Source organism: Bos taurus, chromosome 10 (assembly GCF_002263795.3).
Source record: "Bos taurus isolate L1 Dominette 01449 registration number 42190680 breed Hereford chromosome 10, ARS-UCD2.0, whole genome shotgun sequence".
In the NCBI taxonomy this organism is placed as follows: Eukaryota; Metazoa; Chordata; class Mammalia; order Artiodactyla; family Bovidae; genus Bos; species Bos taurus.
The window spans coordinates 81,972,261-81,999,213 of NC_037337.1; the positions used below are offsets into that span (position 1 = coordinate 81,972,261).

The 26,953-nt window shown below is 40.7% G+C and overlaps 1 protein-coding gene across 1 annotated transcript in view; it reads right to left on the reverse strand.

Moving 5' to 3' along the window:
- Positions 1 to 8,888: 8,888 nt before the first annotated feature.
- The window catches only part of SYNJ2BP (synaptojanin 2 binding protein), a 39,433-nt gene continuing 21,368 nt past the window's right edge, over positions 8,889 to 26,953 (reverse strand). The window contains 3 exon segments of the mRNA NM_001035355.2: positions 8,889 to 9,645; positions 12,242 to 12,337; positions 21,640 to 21,776. Coding sequence (NP_001030432.1) covers positions 9,505 to 9,645; positions 12,242 to 12,337; positions 21,640 to 21,776 — 374 coding nt within the window. The 3' untranslated portion in view covers positions 8,889 to 9,504.

Genomic DNA, 26,953 nt, shown 5'->3' on the forward strand with positions numbered 1-26,953 from the left:
TGAACCCTGAGTGCCCCAACTACTGAACCCACCCACAGCAACTACTGAGCATCAGCACCACAACTAGAGAAGGAAGCCCGCAAGAAAGACCTGGCATGCTGCAAGGAAGATCCCCAGTGACACAACTAAGACCCAAGGCAGCCAAATAACTAAGTAAAAGTTTTAAAACCACATTCCATTTATTAAGGAAAAAAAATGGGATTCAATTTGATGATGCCATTTGCAAATCTCAAAACAGAAAGAAGGATCATATTTTCTTGACTGGTCAATCAATTTAATGATTACAGGAAATACAAAGTTCTTTTGTAAATGACTCTGCTAATGATTGACTTGCATTTGAAAAATGCACGTCAGCTCTCTCCCTCTCCCATTTATCACCCTGCAAAAGAAAGGAAAACATTTAGAAACAGGACCTAATGTTCGCAGTAATTTGATTCCTTAGATAGAGCAATGCTTGCTTATACCATAGGTTATTACACTATCATCAAATGTATCAGGTAAGCAGATGAAGTGCTTTGAAATCTCTCTACAAGTATCTACATCAGGCAAGAGAATATGGCTGTTAAGAACTTGGTTCTGATCAGAATTCCTTAAAATACTGCCTTCCTTTTGTCTTCCTTTGATTACAATTGCCTTTTGGGATGTGAATGTTGGTCTCAAAAAGATGTGCAGATAAAAAAGAAACAGCAAACGGGCTTACCACAGGAGAGCAACCAACTGTAACCCTATTACATAATAGGTAAGAGTATTCTTGCCCGGAGAATCCCATGGATAAAGGAACCTGGTGGGCTACAGTCCATAGGGTCGCAAAGAATTGGACATGACTTAAGAGACTCAGCATGCACGAACAAAGAGCTTTATGGGGCTTCCCAGGTGGCACTAATGGTAAAGAACCTGCCTGAGAATGCAGGAGACATAGAGATGCAGGTTCGATCCCTGAGTCAGAATGATCTCCTGGAGGAGAGCATGGCAACCCACTCCAGCATTCTTGCCTGAAGAATCCCATGGACAGAGGGGCCTGGCAGGCTATAGTCCATAGGGTCACAAAGAGTTGGACATGACTGAAGTGACTTAGCACACACCCATAAGAGCTTCACAACTCGAATGTACTGCTTCTAGGTGAAATCAGAATACTTTGACATCAAGATCACCAACAGGACTTCCCTGGTGGTCTAGTGGCTAAGAGTGCTCTCTTCAAATGCAGAGGACCCAGGTTCAATCCCTGATTGGGAAACTTGATCCCATATGCCCCAACTAAGACCTGGCACAGGCAAATAAATAAGTAAAAATATTTTTTAAAAAATCACCAGCAAATACTCCCTCCCTTTCAGATAAGTTATTTCAGCTTGCTGCTGCTGCTGCTGCTGCTAAGTCGCTTCAGTCGTGTCCGACTCTGCACGACCCCATAGACAGCAGCCCACCAGGCCCCCCATCCCTGGGATTCTCCAGGCAAGAACACTGGAGTGGGTTGCCATTTCCTTCTCCAATGCATGAAAGTGAAAAGTGAAAGTGAAGTCGCTCAGTCGTGTCTGACTCTTCGTGACCCCGTGGACTGCAGCCTACCAGGCTCCTCTGTCCATGGGATTTTCCAGGCAAGAGTACTGGAGTGGGGTGCCATCGCCTTCTCTGTATTTCAGCTTAGAGTGACCCTATTTAATTTATATTTGTACCTTCAGCACCTAGCACATAGCGCATGCTCAGTTGTGTCTGACTGTGACCTCATGGATTATGGCCCCCAGTAGATTGTGGCCTGCCAGGCTCCTCTGTCCATGGGATTTTTCAGGCAAGAATACTAGAGTGAGGTTGCCACTTTCTCCTCCAGGGGATCTTCCCAACCCAAGGATCAAATTAGTGTCTCCTGTGTCTCCTGCATTGGCAGGCAAATTCCTTACCACTGAGCCACCTGGGAAGCCCAGGGGGTCTATATACTGGCTCAGTAATAAATGATTTACAGTATTATGTGCAATTTAAAGAGAACGATATACACAAGCAAAAATCTACCACTATAATAAAATGTCATGGTATTTTCAACAGCTATGCATTTCTGTGCGTGATTCCGCTTGACTTAAGAGGTTCCTAGGTCATTTTCTATAACTTGTATTTCCAATTTAGTCTTGGGAATCATGACATAACATTACAGCACCTTGAGACTTTTTCTGCTTTAATGATACTCACTGAATTGTCTGGCTGTTTTAAAAGTTATTTTTAATCTTCCTTTCTTTGTAAGAATCTTCATATTCTCTTATAGTATTCATTAATGTGATATAGTATCATTTAAGGAAACGATGGTCACAAGGTGAAAAGTCAAAATGACCACTAAAAACGGTCCCTTAAACTAGCTAGCATCTATTCAGTATTTGCTAGGGAGAAGGCAATGGCACCCCACTCCAGTACTCTTGCCTGGAAAATCCCATGGGTGGAGGAGCCTGGTAGGCTGCAGTCCATGGGGTCACAAAGAGTAGGACACGACTGAGCGACTTCACTTTGACTTTTCACTTTCATGCATTGGAGAAGGAAATGGCAACCCACTCCAGTGTTCTTGCCTGGAGAATCCCAGGGACGGGGGAGCCTGGTGGGCTGCTGTCTATGGGGTCCCACAGAGTCGGACACGACTGAAGCAACTTAGCAGCAGCAGCAGCAGGCCCCTTGAGTGGAGAAGGAAATGGCAACCCACTCCAGTACTCTTGCCTGGAAAATTCCATGGATGGAGGAGCCTGATGGGCTGCAGTCCATGGGATGGATAGCAAAGAGTCGGACACAACTGAGCGACTTCACTTTCTTTCTATCATTCCTGTTGGAGAAGGAAATGGCAACCCACTCCAGTGTTCTTGCCTGGAGACTCCCATGGACATAGAGGCCTGGTGGGCTGCAGTCTATGGGGTTGCAAAGAGTCGGACACGACTAAGCAACTAACATAGGCCCCTTAAGAACCTTCATGTACTGAATTATCTAGTCCTTCCTGTGTCTCTGGTGGCTGAAGTCCATGGGATCGCTAACAGTCAGACTGAGCGACTTCACTTTCACTTTCCTGTGTCTCTAGGAGGTGGCCTTAATTGTCAGCCCCATTCTGTCAACAAGGAGTCCCAAACACAGAGGTTAAGTGACCTGTCCAAATGATACAGCCAGTAGTTGGTTGAGCTGGGAATTTGAGTCTTGGGTGGAGGGCTAGAAGAACAGAGGGTGGGGGACTTCCCTGGTGACTCTGGGGCCATGACTCATGCAGGGAGTCTGGATTCCATCTCTGGTCAGGAACTAGATCCCAAAGGCCACAACTGAGAGTTTGCAGGCTGTGACTAAGACCTGGCGCAGCCGAATAAACAAAGAATGGAAGGTGGCTGAAGGTGATTCACTGAGTGGCAGTGCCCCATGGGGTCTGTCTCTTCCTTCCTTCTTGATCTCTAGTGCTATCTTGAGGTCTGGGAGTTTACCTTTTCCACCCCTTCTATAAGCTACTCCATACCCTCCAAGAAAATCACTCCCACCTTTTAAAATTTTGCTTGTCACCAAGAATCAGTGTCTGTACTTACGTCTGAAAGGGCCTCGAGTCACCCAACAAGTTGACATACCACTCACACAGAAACATAAGGCCGACTTCCTGCCTTCCAGCTGCTTACATATATCTCAGAAAAGCTATGGTAATGACTGAATCCTCTGTCCTCCTATGCAGGTTCTAAGTGAAAGACAGCCAGACCTATGTGGGATAGATCAGTGGAGAAAAAGGCTTCACGGAGGGCCTGGCATGGGATCTTTGGAGAGAGTCACTGTCATGGACACCTTTTCATCATCTGCCCATCCCACAATCCCTTCTTCAAACACTGTCCCTCTCAGAACAGTTGATCCTGATGCACATGGTAGGCACTTGTTTGTTGAATGAAGGAAAAACCCCCCATCTGTCCAAAGATATATTTTGACTAAAATAGATTGGAATAAAATCTTTATCAGCTTCACATGAAATTACATGAACTCTACTCTCCCACATTGTTGAGAACCTTATGTTGTTTCATTTTTAAAAATTGTTTATTTACACAACAAAAACGATGTCCAATGTTAAAAACAAACCATACTTCTCTAGTTTTGAACTATTGAAATTAGTTGCAGAAGAGCTCATCTGATTCAATTTGATACTAGGTCTGTCAACTCCAAATTGGCACTTGCCATCTGCCTCTATAAGGATTAAATTATGAGTTGCTGCAGAAGATCAGCATCCTTTTTAGGCTCCTCTACTGATTTTCAACACCCCTGAAAGGAGTTCAAGGTGGAGATAGCAATGAGGCACCGTGCTCTGGGAAAACTCAGCAGAACAGGTCTTCAGATAGATATTTTCAGGAGCTGATTTTATGAGCCCAATTCTTGTATCTCCTCATACCTAGAAAAACACTTAATCCTTCATGGTAACAGCTGCTCCTCATGACTAGTAGAAAGCTTTTGCCAAAAAAAAAAAAGTGTGTTTGATTGCATGTACTCCCCCTTCACCAAAATCACATAGTCTGAACTTCCCCCCTACCTCTTTGGAGCAGTTTCTCAGTTATCTTAAATGCTGTCTCCTTGACTATAGTCCTCATTTTGCCACAAATTAAACTTTAACTCCCAACTCTCACCTTGTGCTTTTTTAAGAGGGCAGATCTTTCTCAGATTATTCTGTGCAATCTCCCAATCAGGCATGATGCTTGCAATAATACCCTTCAGCTGTCAATCAGTTCTCTGACCTTTATTCAAGGCCCAAAGAAAGAAGAGGGAAGCGAGATAAAAAGGATAGTTTTACCTATGTTCATATAGTGGATACATTCAAGACATTTAAGACAGAAAGGGCACTTCTGCAAGACTCTCTAATCTGGATTGTTAGTTTACCTCTGAGCCCTGATTTTCTCATCTTTAAGACAGATTCATTCTAGAATCTTTTAGTTCCAATGTTCTATGATTCAGTTCCAATACATCCACACACTAACATGCTAATACATTTTGCTGAAAGTTGGTCAGTCCCTAACAAATCAACAGCCAAAGAATGCTCCACTTCTTATTTCATATCTATACTTGAGGCATAAGCTAATGGAGGGCTGGGCTCCAAAAAGGCCTGAGTGAGATTCTTATTTTGGGCTGGAGCAATGCCTGGATGTAATAATTTAAAGAGTCTAGGTTTAAATGCCATAGCTTTTTTTTTCCTGACACTGCACAGTGGAATCACCTGATGAACTGTTTTATTGCTGCCCTGTTTCCACCCTTAAGAGATTCCGCTTAATTGATCTAGGTGCAGCCTGGACGTGAGAATTTTTATCAGCTCTCCAGGTGATTCTAACCTGAGAAAAAGGCGACTATTTGCATAGAGCAGTGATTCTCAAACTTCAGTGTGAATCAAGTTACCTGGAAGGATTATTAAAACTTATTTCTGGGTGCCCTACTAAATTTCTGACTCCTAGGGTGGAGCCCAAGAATTTGCTTTTCTAAGATTATCTTTATTATTTTTTTAAATTTAATTAGAGGCTAATTACTTTACAATATTGTATTGCTTTTGCCATACACCAACATGAATCCGCCACGGGTGTACATGTGTTCCCAATCCTGAACCCCCCTCCCACCTCCCTCAGAATTTGCTTTTCTAACAAATTCACAGGTAATGCTGATACTTTTGTCCAGAGACCTCACTTTGAGAACCACTGCCAGTAAAAAGGCAATGGCACCCCACTCCAGTACTCTTGCCTGGAAAATCCCAAGGGCAGAGGAGCCCGGTAGGCTACAGTCCATGGGGTCTCGAAGAGTTGGACACGACTGAGCGACTTCACTTTCACTTTTCACTCATATGCACTGGAGAAGGAAATGGCAACCCACTCCAGTGTTCTTGCCTGGAGAATCCCAGGGACAGGTGAGCCTGGTGGGCTGCGGTCTATGGGGTCGCACAGAGTCGGACACGACTGAAGCGACTTAGCAGCAGCCAGTAAGGAAGTATCACTGGTGGTGGCACCTGAAGTCCTGAGTTTAAATCCTGATTCTATTATTACCACCTATGCAATCTTAGGAAGCAACTTATTCTCTTTACTTTACTGTCTTTTTAACAACCGGAGAAGGCAATGGCATCCCACTCTAGTACTCTTGCCTGGAAAATCCCATGGATGGAGGAGCCTGGTGGGCTGCAGTCCATGTGGTCATTAAGAGTCGGACACGACTTTACGACTTCACTTTGACTTTTCACTTTCATGCACTGGAGAAGGAAATGGCAACCCACTTGTATTCTTGCCTGGAGAATCCCAGGGATGGCAGAGCCTGGTGGGCTGCCGTCTATGGGGTCGCACAGAGTCGGACACGACTGAAGCGACTTAGCAGCAGCAGCAGCAGATCTCACAGTTGTGAGGCATCAACAGTGTTACCATTCAGCACCTGGCAGAGAATGCAGTTAACAGGCATTCATTTCCTTTTTCTGTTACACATGGCTAGATGGTATGAATAAGTTAATAGCACTGGTTAAAATTTGGCAGGAAAAGATAATTGAATTGAAGCAAACAATGTCTCATTAGAACTGTATATGTAACATAGGATGATAAATGTAGAGAAGTGTTTTAAGTAAATGTCTTAAAAGATACTTTCTTTCAATCTTTAGAACTTTGAACATTTTGAACATAGAATTTAGGTGCGAGGAATATTAGATACAACTGATAAAGTGATAGAAATGTTAGATTTGATCTACAAAGAGCATGAATGTTTTAATGACCTACAATGGACTCCAATCCTTCACTTATAATTATCTAGAAAGTCAGAAATCAGTATAATTTAAGTAGCATACCTGCCTAAACCTTTTAATATATTGATCTTTGTTTTTTAATTAATTAGACTGCATCTGGTCTTGGCTGTGACTCTCGGGCTCTAGCGTACTTTGGGCTCAGTAGTTGTGGTGCAGGCTTAGTTGCCTTGAGGCAGGAGGGTCCTCAGTCCCCCAACCAGGGATCAAACCTGCGTCCCCTGCATTGGAAGGTGGATTCTTAACCAGGACAACCAGAGAAGTCCCTATTGACTTTTGAATACAATTCCAGAGAAAACCTGAATTATTAAAGTATATCAGAATCCCTACTATCAAAGCAAAACTTCTACCAATGATGTGATAGGTGTTTTTATTTACATATACCAACACACAAAAGATGAAATAGCCTTCCATCCTGCTTGCCACTTGCTTCCCGTTGTATGTCTCAAGGTCCTCTCAGGAGTTAATGTTTAAACCGTGAGAGGAATCCTGGGAGGAAAGCAGGCCCACTGCAGAAGCAGCTGTACATTCCTCCCAACACAGGAAGGGTACCTGAGGCTGCGCCTCCACAGTGGGGCTGGTTGAGGTGAGAAGTGGAATACTGTGAGGGTTTCTCCATGGAATCTATGACTGCGGTTGTCTAAGTTGAGTCTCAGAGGTATTCAACTGTCAGGTCTGAAGGCAGAAGTCCTCAGGATCGTTTACAGAAAGTTTCTTCTTCTACAAATAGGTGACCCAGAGGCAAAGTCTTAACTGAGATTTTGTTTTAAAAGCCTTCTCTTTCCACTCTGGCCTGATGCCATCAACCGCTTTCTTTTTCTGAATTCCTTTAAAAAAAAAAAAAAGTGCACATCTTTGTTGCTGCATCATATTCTGAATAGTGCCATTTCTTTTATTATTGTTCTCAACTATTACTTAACCTTATGATATACTTTTAACTTCTCATCTATTTATGAATTCTCTTAACTAGACTGTGAACTCAAGGGTACTTAACTTGACCTCTTCCTCCACAGAACTTTCTCAATTGCCTCAATTCTCAGTAACCATCCCTTTTGTTGTTTGCAATATAAATTTGACCCTAACTTGCATTGCCCTGTCTATGGAGGTAATTGTATACTATTTTATGTGTAAAAGTGTTCTCTTCCCAAATGGAACAAAAAAAAAACACAAAAAACAAAAACCCTTCAGGATGGAGGCTATGTATTTTGCTTCTTTGTAAAAGTCGTAACAAACCTGATGTCCAACAGACATTTGTAAAATTCTTATCAGATTATCCATGCTAAAAATTGGCACAACTGCCTTCTTGAATCCTGAGGGAAAGTTTTCATACTCTTGCTGCCAAGATTATGTAAAGCCTATAGCCTGCCAAGTATACGTAGAGGATGGAAATGATTTTCTTTAAGCCAGAAAACTAGCCTTGGTTCAGCTCTCATGAGTGCTTTAAAATCAACCTTCAATACCATAAGAACAGGAGGGTTCCCACCTCATTAGTGCCCTTGATATTCCCTAATATCCATTCATCCATAAGTTTTCCTCACAAAACATAAACCAAACTTCCAGAGCCCCTAAAACAAACAAAACTTTCTTCCTCTTCCTTGCAAAATAGTTCATTCATTAAAAGCCATAACCAGTGCTTAGAAAATTTCAAAAAAAGAAAAATCAGCAATCCAAACCATTTCAACTTAACTGAATTGAAGGAGAGCTGATTTCATGGCCGTCCCGCTGGGGAGCAGTCCCTCTCTCTGAGTTTGCCTGTTAACAGAAACAGGAAAGACTGGTAGATGGCCTGAGTTTTTTCACTGGGTTGGTTTGGCCTCATAGCTCTGACTACAGCCATTCCAGTTGATCCTTTAACAGGACTATAAGGTACCAAAAGAGTCACTAGAGTAGTCCAGAGACTAGTAAGATTTACGTTTACCTCTCCCAAGTTTTTTAAAGACTTGTTTGCACAAAGCTGGATTATGGCATTTTACCTCAGCTGTCACCACAGGTATTATGAAGAAGAAATAGTGTTCTAAGATTTTTAATTAGTTGCTTTAGTTTTCGTTTTTTTAAAAGACTCAGATTGCTATCCTCTTTACTCTATTACTCTTGCTACATCCTGAATTCTTCCATTGAAGACTATCACTTAATCCTTACAGCAGAAACCTAGAAACTGGAGTTGCTTTCCACTTCTTTAATTCTCCATAAGGCATCACTATTATCACATCATACATGAATATGTATGTATATATATGTGTGTGTCTGTATATATAATATTTGTTTTAAAACGTAGAAATGTTCTTCTCATTCATCTTTGTTTGATACAAAGTAGGTGCCCAAGTAGGTATTAATAGTTAGAAATTAAATAAAAGGCCACAAAAACTTCCCAAGGAAGATCATTAAAGAGAAAAATCCTTTTTTCCTCTTATTACAGCTGGCCTTTGATGCATGCCAGGTAAGAAAAAAAGGAATACTGCAGGGTGATGGGAAGACTAGACCTTTCCCATTTTTTGGGTTGTAGCTGAACTTCTATTGGCGGTTCTAGTAAAATATATAACTCTTCGTTTGTTCTAGGCAAGTCCTTCTTTTGGGTTTCCTTCAGACACTGCCTTTACTCTCCCATGAGAAAATGAGGATTCAGAGATTTCGAACAGCAAGATTCTGGTTGGGTAGCAGTCTCTTGAAATCATGAGCTGGCTATGTAGAGGGAAAGTTATGGGAGACTGGCAGGAGAGGGTGAGAGAAAAAGAGAAATGTATCTTCTTCTTTGGGAGCACAGGAAGAAAGCAAGTTTTTCAAAGTCGTTGCCGGTATCTCATGAAGGCCCAGGATGCTACCATGGTGAGGGCAAACACTGGCACCAGCACCATAGCTATGGGAATACCACTTGGCTCCCCTTCACCTTGAGGTCCTATGGGCCCATTCTGCACCTGTAACTGGAAGGGAAAGAAAAATGTTAACTCTAGTGACAATGTGTGTTTACCACAACTGCAATGTCCAAGGTGACACATTACCTGGATCAGCAGTCTCTGTATCACTCAGAGCTGTAAGCCCTTAGCACTACCAAACAGAAGGTGTCCTCTCTCTATCCTGAGTTGATACATCAATGCCACTGATTCTTTGGAAACAAAGTCAGTCTGATGGAAGGGCATTTAACCTTGCTGTGCTACTGACCTAAGGGACCCAAGGGTAAGTCAGATAACCTCTTTCTATTTCTGCACTGTCTCCACTAAACTATATGTATACCATACCAGGAAAATGAAGATATGAAATGAAGCCTACTGATCCTATAGGAAGCCTGGAAATTACTGGGCAAGGGCAGGGGTGTCCATCTTTCTAGAAATGTTTATCGAGAAAGATTTATCAGTAGTCAGCATGTAATAACAGCAGATCTGAGCAATGGGACAGGCGCAATGCCATTACTTAGAAATATTTTTCAATTCCTGAAAGGTACCTACTCCTTCTCAAGTTGGGGTCCTGTCCTTCATCCCCAATTCTGTAATACTAGGCAAAGATAAAGGTGAAACATATGGAATGGAGGTAAAAGATTCAAAGGTAAATAAATTTAAAAATTTCAGATCCTAACAGTTATAATTTTCCATTGCCAAAACATTCCCTTTTGAGGCTGGTAATTTTTCTTCATTTCAGTCAATTTTGAAAAAGGTAGCCTTTCTTAACATCAACTTTTTAAAAAAACCATTTAAAAAAATTGAAGTATAGTTAATTTATAATGCTGTGTTGGTTTCAGCCAAGTGATTTAGTATATACATAAATATATTCTTTTTCAGATTCTTTTCCATCATAGGTTACTACAAGATACTGAATAGAGCTCCCTGGGTTATACAGAAGGTTCTTATTATTTATTTTATATATAATAGTGTATATATGTTAATCTGAAACTCCTAATTTATCTCTTCCCCTGCCTCCACCATCCCTTTTGGTAACCCTAAATTTTTTCCTATGTTTGTGAGTCTATTTCTGTTTCACAAATAAGTTCATTTGCATCATTTTTTTTTTAAACTTCACATATGAGTGATATGATACAGTATTTGTTTTTCTCTGATTTATTTCACTTAATATGATCATCTCTACATCTATTCATGTTGCTGCAAATGGCAATATTTTATTCTTTATGGCTGAGTAATATTCCACTACCACATACAAACACACCCCGTATCTTCTTTATCTAGTCATCTGTCACTGTTGCTTCTACGTCTTAGCTATCGTAAACAGCACTGCTATGAATGTTGCGGGCATGTATCTTTTCGAATTAGATTGACATTAACTGGTAATAGATAACTTGGTAACTGTGAAGCCGTCTTGTTTTAGTTAGATTTAATCTCATTAGTCCATGAAACTCTGACCCCTCAATCTGAAAGACAAGACTGAAAAAACTACCTTTTCTATCTTCTATCCCCTCTATAGCTTTCATTCATTTCCTGATGAGATGTCCTGAGAGAACATACTCAATAGAAAGACACGGTTTTTATAGGCCAGTTCCTTGACCAGAACAATCTGTTTTGTTTGGAGTTATTTATGGATGTTTCCTTAAAAAATGAACTCACATGCCTTCAAAATTAACTCTAATCATATTAGACTGTATGCCTATATTTGCTTGCCTTTATCTGTTGCAGATCAATACTTTCTCCCATGCTTTAGAAACACAGAAGGGCCAAGGCAGAAGCAGCTGAATACTAGTATGTCTCCTACTGACCTGGTTTTCTAATCCATCACGCCCAGATTCTGCTTGCAACCCTGGCTGTTTTCTCAGGTATCTTTCATGCCTTGGGCCCTTTCCACTTCTTTCACTATCTCCTGTTGAATTCTTCAGTCTCTGAAGCCTCACTCAGGAGTTGGGTGAGGCAAAGACAGCATCAATTTAAGAAGGAGCAACTTTAAAGACACAATGAACCTGTGTTATAAGTGCATTCCAAAGTCCTTCATGCTACAGGATTATGTCCACTCAGGCTTTTCTTCTTATCATGCAAATGATAAAATACTAGGAACTTAGGAGAGGATATAGGGATAGGTAGCTGTCTTGATCAAATTCTGAATCTCATTTCTTTTCTCCTGGAGCTCCCCTTTGAGCACTAGGGCTTTGGTCAAGAGGATCCCCAAGTTGATAAGAAAAGCATTTATGATGATGGTAGGGAAAAGCTCATAGTATATATCAAAAAACCTACCACCTCTGTCACTTAAGAGTGTCATAAATAAAAATGTTCAAGGGAAGACATATGTTTCCTCTCCTACTAAGAAATAAAATTGGCCCGGTTATATTTTCCCCGATTTATTTTAATTTGCTTGTCAAGCTTTATCTTTAGGGCACATTACTTTGAAGCTACCGGGTTGCAAATGTAGTTATGAATTTCCTTTAGTGATTAGAAGTCTCAGAAGACCCTTGCCTATGTACAGATAATCCCTTCAAAAGAATGAGAGGGAAAGGAAAAAAGCCAAACACACTACTGAAGATTACACCACATAATTAATTCATAACAATGTCACAAAAACCTGGTGATGGCAAATGACACCTACCCTGTGCTGCACTCTCAGGGACACAGCATAGCCCGCGTTACGGAAGAGGTCCACAGCGTCCTGGTGCAGCAGGTTCTTTAGGTCTTGGCCGTTGACCTGCCAAAAACAGCAAGGAAAAGTAGTGAAAGATACAGAATGTGAACTCTCATAAGTCAAAAGATTTACTTACATGCGACCACAGATTTAAAAACAGAGACAATTCCGAGGGCTAGGAGAAGGGGTAAAGTTACTTAGAACTCAGAATAACTTTTTCATCTTCAAAGCTACCAGTCTTCCAGGTTACCACTCTATACCCTTTATATTTTTAATCCCTGGCATGGCCGGGCCAGCTTCAGCTCTAGAAACGTAACTCTAGGAAGCTCTCCCACAATTTAGTCTCATGTGGTATAAATCGACTAGCCTCTTCTATTGTTTTTGTTCTATTCTGAACAATTTCCACTGATTCCTTGGATATTCCTATCCTCCTCAAATTTACTAAAAACCATGTTTCTGTGATGATACAAACTTCTAAAAATGTTTTGGTGAAGCTGAGTCCTACCACCTAAAGGTAAGAGATGCGAAGGACTCTGCTATCAACACTTCTCAGTGTCAGGAGTGACACTGGCCACGAGCGATATCTAGTCTATGCTGTACTCAAGGGATACTGCGTAGCCCACTTTATGTAAAATCTCCATAGCTTTTATACCTGGCAATGGCAGCAAGAACATCTATTTGGTAGGTTCTGTTCTACATGCTTTCATACATTATCTCATTGAGTAATCACAATCCTATGAGGTAGACGTTATTTTTATCGATAAAAAAAAAAAAAAAAACTGAAGCTTAGCAAGGTTAGGTAATTTACCCAAAGTCATAGTAACTGTAGAAGCCAGGGCTAAGGGGTTTTATATCCTGGAAGAACACTAAGGTGCTCTTGCCTCTTACTGCTCGTTCTGCACTATTACCCCTCTGCCCTGACCCACCAACTCTTCTTTCCTCTGCTGAAGCTCAAGTCATTTACTTATTCAACCTTCTCATCCTCCTTGTCACGGTTTCTATTCTCCAAGAGGTTCATAACTATCCCTCCAGTCTTTTCCCCGTCAATATTCTTACTGAATAACTCCATCATCACTCTGGCCTTATTAACATCTACCTTTCCAAACTGAAGGATTCCAGCTCTATTCCATTCTAGTCACCAACTGGCATAAGCCTTCCACTTCAACATTAGGGATGCTTCAGCTCCAATATCTCAAACTTAAAAAAAAAAAAAAAAGATAAAAAAATCTACTTTCTCCATATTTCCTATACCTCTGAAAATCTCCTCTGCATTTTCATCAATGCCTTTTACACATCTAGGAGTTCCTACTATTTCAAAAAGGCATTTGGAAAACTACTGGAATCCCTTATCACCATGATCTTCTACCATCCTTCCAGTCCTGGGCAACACACTGCATTTCTTTTCCTTGTCATCAGTGAGCTCAATATTCCGAGAGAAAGATACACAGTCACATTTTCCACCACAGACCCATGCGAGCTGGCTTCTGCTGTACCTTTACAACCCTTCTCATCGGGTGAACTCCCTAATACACATGTAGCGGGTAGCTGTTCCCAAGACCTTTCCTACCATCAAACTCCAATTCCATCTCTTTTCTCAGCAGATCCCTGTCTTATCTTTCTTGAGAATACTGAGAACTTACAACAAACATTCTCTCCATTTTCCTTCCTTTCCCCTTAAGGTTTCTTAATATCCTCTTAGTGCTGCTTTCTCCTTTTTTTTTTTTTAAAGAATTTATTTATTTTTGGCTGTGCTGGGTCTTCACTGCTGCGTGGGCTACTCTCTAGTTGCAGTGTGAGGGCTTCTCACGGCAGTGGCTTCTCTTGTCGTGGAGCACAGGCTCTAGGGTGTGAGGCCTTCAGGGGTTGTGGTGCATGGGCTTCCCCAGTGGCTCAGCAGTAAAGAATCCGCCTGCAGTACAGGAGACGCATAAGATGCAGATTCAATCCCTGGGTCAGGAAGATCCCCCAGAGGAGGAAATGGCAACCCACTCCAGTATTTTTGCCTGAAAAAGCTCATGCACAGAAGAGGCTGGCTGGCTACAATGCCTGGGGTTGCAGAGAGTCGGACACAACTGGAGCTACTGAGCAGCAGAGCACGGAATCAGTAGTTTTGGCTCCTGGGCTCCAGAGCACAGGGTCAATAGTTGTGACGCATGGGGTTAGTTGTTCCAACACATGTGGGATCTTCCTGGACCAGGGATCGAACCCATGTCTCCAGCACTGGCAGGTGGATTAAATACCACTGAGACACAAAGGAGGCCCTGTTCTCGGTTTGTTTTTCTAGGTCCTTCTTCCTACATTCCTCTCTTGTTCTTTCCTCCTGTGGTTTGATGACCATCTTTAGTGTTGTGCTTGGATTGCTTTTTCTTTTTTTCTCTTGTGTGTGAGAGAGCGTGTGTGTGTCTGTATCTATTGTAGTTTTAGAGTTTGCTGTTCCCATGAAGTTTTGATACAATTCTGTATCAAAACTATATATATAAAAGGTTGTTTTAAGTTTCTGGTATCTTCCCTGCTTCGAGAAGTTCCTTTAGCATTTGTTGCTGGGAAGGCAAGTGTAATCTTGGTCCTCATGTGAGCTTCCTTTTGCCAACAGGGAAGAAAGACACTGGGTGACATCAGACAAAAGAAGGGCACAGGCCAATATTACCTTTCAACCCTCTTAGTTTTCTAAAGGTATTCTAAGAGGTCAGTTATTCTAATCACTTAAAAAAAAGCCTTTTAGAAATGCAAAGGTAATTTCATTTTTAAAGAATCATTTCTCATCCTTTGCCTAAGTATGTGGGAGGTAAAATAGCTCCATAAAACTGATTTTTTCTCTCTTGAAAAGTATGCATCTCTCTAAAGCTGAATTTACTTTCTAATATTTACCTCCTCTAAGTGTTTTTACAGATTCCAGCTCATACAGACTAACTTCCAAGTGCTGTAGATTTTACTCCCAAATATATGTGGAATCCACTCTATTGCCATCCTATTAGGTTGGTGCAAAAGTAATTGTGGTTCTACACTGTGGAAATTTGCCATTTGATATTGGGATACATTCTTAAAGAAATGTGGCTATGCTCTACACCATTTAAAGTGCATTTCCTGCTTTATGTTCTTTTAATAGTGACTTATTACTTACTGTTTTATATTTATTTTAGACTATAGAAATGATTGATGTTAGACAAACAGCAAATTCAAAAAATTTTTTTATTTGAGTTCAAAATGGGTCATAAAGCACTGGATACAACTTGCAACATCAGCAACACATTTGGCCCAGGAACTGCTGATGAACGTACAGTGCAGTGGTGGTTCAAGAAGTTTTGCAAAGGAGACGAGAGCCTTGAAGATGAGAAGTGCAGTGGCTGGCCGTTGGAAGTTGACAACAACCAGCTGAAAGCAATCATAGAAGCTGATCCTCTTACAACGACACAAGAAGTTGTCCTAGAACTCAACGTCAACCATTCAAGGTCATTCAGCATTTGAAGCATGTTGGAAAGATGAACAGGCTTGATAAGTGGGAGCCTCATGAGCTGACCAAAAAACAAAAAAACTGTCATTTTTGAAGTGTTGTCTTCTCTTATTGTACACAACAAAACCAACCATTTCTCGGACTGTGACATGTGACGAAAAGTGGATTTTATATGACAACTGGCAATGACCAGCTCAGTGGCTGAACTGAGAAGAAGCTCCAAAGTACTTCCCAAAGCCAAACTTGCACGAAAAAAAGGTCATGGTCACTGTTTGGTGGTTTGAGGCCGGTCTGATCCTGGTGAAACCATTACATCTGAGAAGTATGTTCAGCAAATTGATGAGATGCACTGAAAACTGCAATGCCTGCCTCTGGCATCGGTCAACAGAATAGGCCCAATTCTTCTCCATGACAATGTCCAACTGCTCATCGCATAACCAATGCTGTAAAAGTTGAACGAACTGGACTATGAAGTTTTGCCTCATGGACCATATTCATCTAACCTCTCGCCAACTGACTACCCTTCAAGTATCTCAACAATTTTTTGCAGGCAAAACGCTTCCACAACCAGAGAGGCAGAAAATGCTTTCCAAGAGTTCATCGAATCCCAAAGTATAGATCTTTACCCTACAGGAATAAAAAAACTTCTCATTGGCAAAAATGTGTTGATTGTAATAGTTCCTTTTTGATTAATAAAGGTGTGTTTGATCCTAGTTATAATGATTTAAAATTCATGGTTTGAAACTGCAGTTACTTTTGTACCAACCTAATAATATAAATCAAAGGTTCGCAAAGTATGGTCTCAGGACCAGAAGCACTAACTTGGGAATTTGTTAAAAGTGCAATTTATTAGGCCCTATTCTAGTAATCTGGTGATTCTGAAGTTTGAGTTAGCTTTAACCTAAATTGCTTGAAGCTTTCTTCACATCCAGTCTACTTACCCTACTTAATCCACAGTCTATGCATCCAGACTCCATCAATGATTTTCCATTTACTAGAGTAGTGATTTTCCAAAGACAGGTTTGTTGACCCATTACAAAAGATAGTGAAGTCAATCCAGTGGGTCAAGATTAGAATTTAATTTTAAATACGAGAAATAATTTTAAATAAATTAGAAAACACAACATATCAAAATGCACCACATACAGAAGAGACAGGTATTATTTTGTTTAACTTTGCTTATGTGTGTGTGCATGCATTTCCCATTACAGGTCATAATCTGAAATGTTTGAAAAACACTTGCCTATAGCTGTGCTTCTCAAAATTTATCCACAGGCTGTTTCCTGAGACTCTGCATTTGTAATAAACTGCCAGGTGATGGGCAGATGGTCCTTGGACCTCAATTTTACTACCAAGAGCTATTCAACTGAGAAATCTTAGAATACTGCTAAACTTGTTACTTCAGTTTCCTTAACTCATGGTATTGTAAGTTGTATTAAACTTGAGATATGATAGATTTGCAACATGCTAGAAAATTTTAACTGAATGATCAGTGTTAAGACTGTGGTATTCTAGTTAACCGATGGGGAGTCATATGATTTTTTGCTTTGACTATGGCTGACTGCAAGGAGATCCAACCAGTCCATTCTGAAGGAGATCAGCCCTGGGATTTCTTTGGAAGGAATGATGCTGAAGCTGAAACTCCAGTACTTTGGCCACCTCATGCGAAGAGTTGACTCACTGGAAAAGACTCTGATGCTGGGAGGGATTGGGGGCAGGAGGAGAAGGGCACGACAGAGGATGAGATGGCATCACTGACTCGATAGACGTGAGTCTGAGTGAACTCCGGGAGTTGGTGATGGACAGGGAGGCCTGGTGTGCTGCGATTCATGGGGTCGCAAAGAGTCGGACATGACTGAGCGACTGATCTGATCTGATTATCAGTATTTAAAAATGAGTTTCCCATTTCCTGCCTTAGAAAAGGAGTAAACTGAGTTAAAATAAGTCTTCTTGGATGATTAATAATTTTGGACGGCATTAAGATAATCTAACATTTAGGATAATGTAAGAGTTACTGGAGTGCTAACTATAGGATAATATAAATGCAGATGTGTAAGATATAGAGAAAGAATGGATTCAATTTAGTAAGCACTGATCTCAGATTATACTCTGGATAATTTAATTCTTCCCCCAAATCTTGAAATGAATTACATTTTGGGGGGAGGGATCCTCTTTTTTCAGTAAAGGAAAAAAAAACTATGTAGTTCCAATTAATAAAGTCAAACCAAAAAAGTCAGTTATGTTATAATTCATTTCTAATATTCTGCATTTGCAATAAGCTCCTAGGTGACGGAGCTTCATTCACAGAGCAGCTAGCTTACTAGATACTTCCTCTGTGCCAGCTACAGGTGTACATGGTGCTAACAGAGATGAGAAAACAAGGACTTTTCCTTAGAGGTACTCTGTCTAAAGGATCCTGCATATTTCAATGTCTCTGTAACTGACTGGATGAGAGTTTCTAGTTTCCAACTGATCTCCTAAGTGAAAAGTGAAAGTGTTAGTTGCCCAGTCATGTCTGACTCTTTGTGACCACATGGCAGTAGCCTGCCAGGCTCCTCTGTCCATGGAATTTTCCAGGCAAGAATACTGGAGTGGGTAGCCATTCCCTTCTCCAGGGGATCTTCCTGACTCAGGGATCAAACTCGTCTCCTGCATTGCAGGCAGATTCTTTTACCATCTGAGCCACCAGGGAAGCTTTAAACTAATAGTCAATAATTACTCACATGAAATCTAGGTCATTTAACGATACTTCTATTAGTTACCAAAAACGAATATATACTAAAGAAAGGACATATTCTTAGTCTGATTACCTAGCACCAGATATAGTCGGGGCAAATTTTACAACATGGGCAAATAACCATGTGAGGAAAATATGGAAGTCCTTAAAGAACAAATGGGAATACAGGCCAATAAATAATTTAGCATCATTTTAGAGAGACTCCAAAGTTAATTATAAATGAGCACTTAAGTACATCAAAGAGATAAAGCAAGCTCAAGAACAGGTGGAACCAGTTAATGGTTAACACCTAACAAGTACACTTAAGGATACAGAGGGAACAGGATGGTGAGGCAATGTTTCTTAAGAAACGGGATCTAGAATTTAAGTTTTGCAGCACACTCTTAGAAGGGGAACTGGAGACAAAGAATGTGGCCCTAGACAGAACAGAGAACACGCTGGCCTTTTCTTCTTGTATAAGCTCTGTCTTTTCTTCGGTCTTCTCTATTTCTCTCAGTATCTGTCTTATGATGAAGGCAAAGAATAAGAGAGACCCTGTGGTGAGGGTGACTGTATTCCTTGAGGTATGGTGAAGAAGGGAAGAGGGTTGTTGCTGTGGTTAGTCGCTGAGTCGTGTCTGACTCTTTTGTGACCCCATGGACTGTAGCCCACCAGGCTCCTCTGTCCATGGGATTTCCCAGGCAAGAATACTGGAGTGGGTTGACATTTTCTTCTCCAGGGGATCTTCTCGACTCAGGGACTGAACCCACATCTCCTGCATTGGCAGGCAGATTCTTTACCACTGAGCCACCAGGGAAGCCCAAACAATAGTGAGATACCATGGGTGCTCAGTTGCTAAGTCATGTCCCAACTCTTTGTGACCCCATGCATTATAGCCCACCAGGCTCCTCTATCCGTGGAATTTTCCAGGTAAGAATATTGTCTTATATTTTTGCCTTTTGTTTGCCTGGCATTTTCTATTCCCTTCTTTTATATACCTCTTCCTTATCTGGCCAGAACATAAACTTAAATCATTCTTTGGAATATGTCTTATATATAGTTGCAATGTTTTATATCTTACAAGAGATCTTTATAATAAATTTTTTATATTTTGATAAAGTCAAGTTCTCTGCTATAAATTTTAAAGACAATTGAGCTGAGGTTTTTAGACATCTACTTTTCTCTTCATTGACATTTATCTCCTACCATATCTTTTAAAAACACTTGAGTGACCTTCCAGTAATTTCTTTTCTCTCTGAGGTGATGGTTCACGTACGAAAGGCTCCTTTATCTTGGCTCAGGTCTAATAAATTCTCTCACGTTGAGGTGTATGTCCTTTTGTTCTGTCATTTTACCCTTAATAGAAAAGACTAATTTCAGTTTTTATGTAAAACCATACATAAACTCTACTAATTCACCATGCAACTTTCTCTTTAGGATAAAGAACCCCAGCTCCTCATTTATCTTTTAGGAGACAATATAGTGTATGGGTTAAGAGTAGAGGTTCCAAATTTGCAGACCAAGTCCTCTGCCATCTACTAGTTATATGACCTTGGGCAAGCTGTTTGACCTCACTAAGCTTCCTTAGCTGCAAAATACGCATAACAATTATACCCACCTCGTAGGGTTGCTATAATATTAAATAAGTTTAAAGTTCTCAGTATACTGCTTGGCATAGAATGCTCAAAACCTTTAAACTATTCTCATTTTTCAATGATTTATCTTTAACCAAAGCCTTTTGAATAATGACTCTCTTCTTAACCCTACTTTTTTCAAGTCCCTCTTCACCATGAAGTCTAGTTCCCAGTATTTTGAAGAGAATGCAGTTATGTATCAAAACATTACACTGCATAGTCTCCAACCACATGCTACACTTTAATCTTAACAACCTATTCTCAAGTTTTCCTTAACACATCACTCGAGTTGACTTCATGTTTTTAGACTGTCTTTTTCCTAGGAGCAATAAGAAATAACCTGCTTCTAAACTTAGGTAGATTATTATTATCTTTACCTCACAGATGAATAAACAGGGCCTAGGAGACAGTAAAGAGGCAAAACAATCAGTGAGAAGGATTAAAATGGCGTATTACCATCCATGATGCTATTATTTATATTCTAGATCAGCCAACCTTTCCGGGTGTTCTTAAATTTCTTAACTTGTTAATTTGTTAAATATATATGTTAAACACTGTGCTAGAATATAAATGGTTAAAAAAAGATGTAGTCTGAGCCCCTGACGAACTTTCAGAAAATAATAAAATCAATGGTTACCATGTAGTCAATGCCCTCTTAGAGACATCAGCAGGGTGAAGTCAGAGCACGGTGGACAGATAACCAAATCAGACTGCATTCCAAATTTCCTCTAAATAATGAGTTTAGAAAGGGTCTTTGAGTCTAAAGGGACCCAATTTCTACCTTCCTCTTTTATCTCCAATTTTGGAGTAAAGCAAGACTCACTTTAGTGTGTTTAATCAACAAAAGGAAGTAGAGAACAACAAAAAATGTGAGTTTTAAGTCCCTTTCCCACACACCAATCCCTCACATTCTGGATTTAATTTGCCTTCTCCATTGCGTGAGGTACTATCCTCCATGCTCTATGGCAGGGCTGTTAAAGATAACTGATCGAGGTCCCTCTTACCAAACTCTGCAATCTGGATACAGTAAGTCCCCTACATATGAACGTTTAAAGATGCAAGCATGTGTTCGAATGTCCAGTCACGAAAGGCCTGATGAAACTGCAGCTTGCCCTCCATCTCCGATAGCTGAGCATCCTTCAGCTCTATCATCTCCCACCTCTTCTCCTCCTCCAATAACTCTGCTTCCCTGTTCACTCACTGTCAGCCCCTGTATGCCAGCTGCTGTACTCCTCTACTTTTCAAGGTACTGGACTATAAGATTTAAAATGTTTCATTTTCTGTTTTTAATGCATTACTTGTGTGAAAAGTATTATAAACCTATTATAGTACAGTACTATGTAGCCAATTGTGTTAGCTGGGTACCGAAGCTCACTTTGTTGGACTTACGAACAAATCAGCCTTATGAACTCGCTCTCAGACTGGAACACGTTTGTCTGTGAGGGAATTACTGTATTTCCAGATCCAAAAAGGCAGGCAGGAATCTTCCTAAGGAAGGGGTTGGGGTTAGGCACTAGTGCCTAAGGAGCCAGGGACAGTGAAGGAGGCGGAAGCCAGTTCTCACCGAGAGGATCTTATCACCCTCCTGGAGCCGCCCATCCAGGGCCGCAGCCCCGTTCTCTTTGATGCGGCTGACGAAGATGCCACTGTCGTTGGAGACATACTGCTGATCTGTCCCACCGACGATGTTGAAGCCCAGCCCTAAGAAAATCATGGAGGAGTTGTAAAGGAGACAGGGGTGAAGAGGCGGAAAGAGGTTAAAGAAGATCAGGAGAAAGAGAAAGGAAAGGCCTTGTGGCAGGGGTAGGGGTTAGGGAGTGGCGGTGGTAGGGGGTAAGCGGGGTGGGGAAGTCCAGACTGTGATGTAGCTGGTGGCTAGTAATGGGCAAGGTCAGTGATTAGTATCACTAACAGAGATCAAGAGTACCCAGAGTTACTCAATCAGAGCAGGCAGGGCTAAAAACACAAACACAGCGATCAACATGGTTAGTTGAATACAAAAAAGAAAACAAAAATTTTTTTCAAAGTCATTAGCACTGTGATGGCTCACAGTAAGTGGTTAATAAATATCACCTGTCATTATAATGACAGGAAAGGCTCTGAGAAGCCCTGCAGGAAAGCACCCTGCTCAACTTGAGCTCAGCCTCTCCCCCGCCTAGCTGCCTGCAGAGCCACCGTGGAGCTCGCAAGATGCATCATCGCACAGAATGTATTTGTCTTCATCAGTTTACACTACTTCCTGAAAGCCATGACAACCTCAGCCCCCCGACCCCCACCCTGAGAGCAGAATCAGGGCAGGAACCCAGGCCTCTTGGCTCTGAGCTCTAAGCTCTTTCTTGCCTTTATGATATCTCTCTACCCGCAAAGCACTTCTCTCAACCAATAAACAAAAGAATTAGGAGCCATTCTCCCAAGCTCCCAAGACTAAATATTTCACATTTGGATTCTTCAGCACTTAGTGGTCAGCTTTGCGGACCACAGGCAACTAAGGCCATTCTAAGATGTGCTGCTCATATTTGATTTAGATTCTGCTCGTAGCATTTGGAGGATCCAAAATACTGACTTTCCTGCTTAGAAGAAGCAATGCTTTTAACTAGTTGGCAAATGAACTGTTCCTTATTGAGAGGGAGATTCTTAAACAAACCTTCCCCTGTATATTTCTCTCAGCCTTCAGAAGAGTTTGTGTATGGTGGTGCTTTGGAAGAAATGGCCTTGGGAGTTTATTTTTTTCTATTTTGAATTGAGGTGGTGGCAGGGAAAGGTAACTGATAACAGCTCATGACAGGACTAAACCACCAAATTCATTCTTCTTTCCTTTTATGTCTCAAGTGCAAACAACTACACCCTTGGGTATAGTGACTATTACTGTGTGTTAGTCTTTATTCACTGTGTGTGTGTGTGTGTGTGTGTGTGTGTGTGTTAAGTTGCTTCAGTCGTGTCTGACTCTTCACGACCCTATGGACTGTAGCCCCCCAGGCTCCTCTGTCCATGGGATTCTCCAGGCAAGAATACTGGAGTTGGTTGCCGTGCCCTCCTCCAGAGGATCGTCCCAGAACCTGGGTCTTATTTACTATAGATAACTAATAACCTATTGATTAGCAACTACCCATTTCCTGCTCTTCTTAGCCCCTGGCAACCACCATTCTACTCTTCACGTCAGTGAGTGATTATTTTAAACAGGTATAAGGTTTCAGTTTTGCAAGATGGAAGTTCTGGAAATCTGATGTACAACATTGTGCCTACAGCTAACAACAGCCGTATTAGATATTTAAGAAACTGTGGAGAGTAGACCTCATTTAAGTGTTCTTACCACAATAAAATAAAATTGAATTTAAAAAAAATGGCTACCAAGGTACTATTTCCAAGGACCAATCAATAAGTTGTGGAAAGGGCTTCATTTACAAAACTACTGTTATATGGTTTCTATCTATGCAATAGAGAAAAGCCACTTTTTATCTATGCAATAAAAAGAAAAGAAAGAAAATAGGGCCTTCTTTACATCTGGTGCTGTAGAAGTCAAAAGACACGGTGCAAAGAGAAAAGAGACAGGAAACACATATATCAGGAAACACATAAAACAGATATGAAAAACATTATCTGGCAGCACAACTGGAAAAATACAGCCATAATCACTAGTCTACTACTGGTTTCAACAGAACACAGATACTTGAAGGGATGAGATGAAAGCCTAAGTGAACCTCATCGTATTAACATACGCACTTGCAAATCAATCTATGATTTAAGGAAACACATGGCCAAAGATAGAAGCAGTAGGAGATGTCTAATTGAAATAGCCTACCTCCTGTACAGAGTATCTGCAGCTAGAGAATGAAAAGGATACATAATACAAAGAACTTCTGCTGGAAGATGACTACTTCAACTTCTTTAAAGGGTAGATTATAAAAATTTTAAGTTACTAATTGGTTTCTCTCAGAAAACTCTTAATTTTTATCATAGTGGGTAGATGGTACTGGAAACGGGATGGGAGGCAGTTCAGATCAGATGGAAAGGTAGGTGGAGCTTGATTACAAAAGGCTTTGAATTGGAAATAAAAGCAAAAATAAACAAATGGGACCTAATTAAACTTACAAGCTTCTGCACAACAAAGGAAACTATTAGCAAGGTGAAAAGACAGCCTTCAGAATGGGAGAAAATAATAGCAAATGAAGCAACTGACAAACAACTAATCTCAAAAATATACAAGCAACGCCTACAGCTCAACTCCAGAAAAATAAATGACCCAATCAAAAAATGGGCCAAAGAACTAAACAGACATTTCTCCAAAGAAGACATACAGAGGGCTAACAAACACATGAAAAGATGCTCAACATCACTCATTATCAGAGAAATGCAAATCAAAACCACTATGAGGTACCATTTCACGCCAGTCAGAATGGCTGCGATCCAAAAGTCTACAAGCAATAAATGCTGGAGAGGGTGTGGAGAAAAGGGAACCCTCTTACACTTGGTGGGAATGCAAACTAGTACAGCCACTATAGAGAACAGCGTGGAGATTCCTTAAAAAACTGGAAATAGAACTGCCTTATGATCCAGCAATCCCACTGCTGGGCATACACACTGAGAAAACCAGAAGGGAAAGAGACACGTGTACCCCAATGTTCATTGAAGCACTGTTTATAATAGCCAGGACATGAAAGCAACCTAGATGCCCATCAGCAGATGAATGGATAAGAAAGCTGTAGTACATATACACAATGGAGTATTACTCAGCCATTAAAAAGAATACATTTGAATCAGTTCTAATGAGGTGGATGAAACTGGAACCTATTATACAGAGTGAAGTAAGCCAGAAAGAAAAGCACCAATACAGTATACTAACGCATATATATGGAATTTAGAAAGATGGTAACAATAACCCTGTGTACGAGACAGCAAAAGAGACACTGATGTATAGATCAGTCTTATGGACTCTGTGGGAGAGGGAGAAGGTGGGGCGATTTGGGAGAATGGCATTGAAACATGTATCATATCATGTATGAAACGAGTCGCCAGTCCAGGTTCGATGCACGATACTGGATGCTTGGGGCTGGTGCACTGGGACGACCCAGAGGGAGGGTATGGGGAGGGAGGAGGGAGGAGGGTTCAGGATAGGGAACACAGGTACACCTGTGGCGGATTCATTTCGATATTTGGCAAAACTAATACAATATTGTAAAGTTTAAAAATAAAATAAAATGAAAAAAAAAAAAAAAAGAAATACCCTTAAGACCGTGACAGGTTTCAGCAAGGTGCGCTGAGGCCAATCAGTCTCTCTCAGTACTGGGAGAAACAATTTGGAGAAAATTTTTCAATGAAATCCAATATCCTCACCAAACAATAGAGTTGCCTCTGGGAATCTTGGGAATAGGAAGTATATGTTATGTAGCTGAATGCAACATAGTAATTAGAAAGAAAAAGGACACTGCTGCTGGGTATTTAAAACTACAGAATAGTGATTAAAAAAGAAGAGTGGGAAAAAAAATCTTCCCCAAATTTTCTATATACAAACAAGTATAGTCTACTCCTTCCCCCACCACAATATATAAGCATATTTATAATGCTACACTTATTGCTACATCAACTGTAAATGAACCACACCACTTAATATGACAACTTCTAGACTAACAAGAAGTCTCCTTCTTCAGCTACAACATTTACAAACTGAAGTGAAGTGAAGTCACTCAGTTGTGTCCGACTCTTTGCGACCCCATGGACTGTAGCCTACTACGCTCCTCTGTCCATGGGATTTTCCAGGCAAGAGTACTGGAGTGGGTTGCCATTTCCTTCTCCAGAGGATCTTCCTGACCCAGGGATCAAACCCAGGTCTCCCGCACTGTAGGCAGATGCTTTACCATCTGAGCCACCAGGGAGGTCCTTACAAACTGAACTTACCTTTAACTTGAAGCGTCGCTGCAATAAACAGGAGTCTCTTAAGCACTGAGGAGCAATATTACCAATTCAAGCCCAGGCCCCATGGATATCTACATAATCCTCAATCAACTTATTCATTATTGATCATTTACTATATGTTAGGCATTGCATTATATTCTGAGGAAGACATAAAGCTGGACAGTCTCTGCTTGAACAACAAATAGAAATATATCCTTTTTCCTGTCCCTCTTAGAGTCTGCAAAAGTATATTAAAGTCAGATGACCTGGCCACAAATTCAACTCCATAACTTACCCAATATGTGTACTAAAACAAGTCAGTGTACCTTTGATCCTCAGCTGCTTCTTCTATAACCTAAGGATTATCAATTCTGTCCTCTCTAACTCAAAAAGTAGGGTCCAATAACATAAAGTCTGAAAAAATCCTGTATAAACTGTATAGTGGTTGCTACATAGAGTAGCTCCTTTAACAGCAGTTGCCAGGAAAACAGTAGTGCCTGCTACACCCCCAAACTAGACAATCTGATGGAGAAAGGATGAATGAACATAAAGTACAAATGTGAAAAATCCTGAAATAAAGGAAGACAGATTAAAATTTCCATCCGTCTATTAATAGGATAAGACTATTAACTTTCATCCTTATGGAAATTAAGGCTGTCTATTACCTGTGACCCAGACATCTCCCTCATTGAGTAATTTCTAGCAATGGCAGTACTGAAAATATTCAATAATCAAGCCAGTACATGCATCAATTCAGATGTCAGCTGGAAACAATCAGAATGGGAAGGCCTATCCTAGTATACAACCGATGATTATTGGCGTCTAGGGAAAATCTTCCATCAAGTGGACCACATATCTTGGTTTGCCAGGGAATCTTGATAAACACATACTGTCCCCAGTGCAATTAAAATAGTCCCTTTCAATTTCAAAAGCATGTCAGTTTGGACCAATGTGATCATTTTGTCAAGGGTAATGTTAGAATATATTAA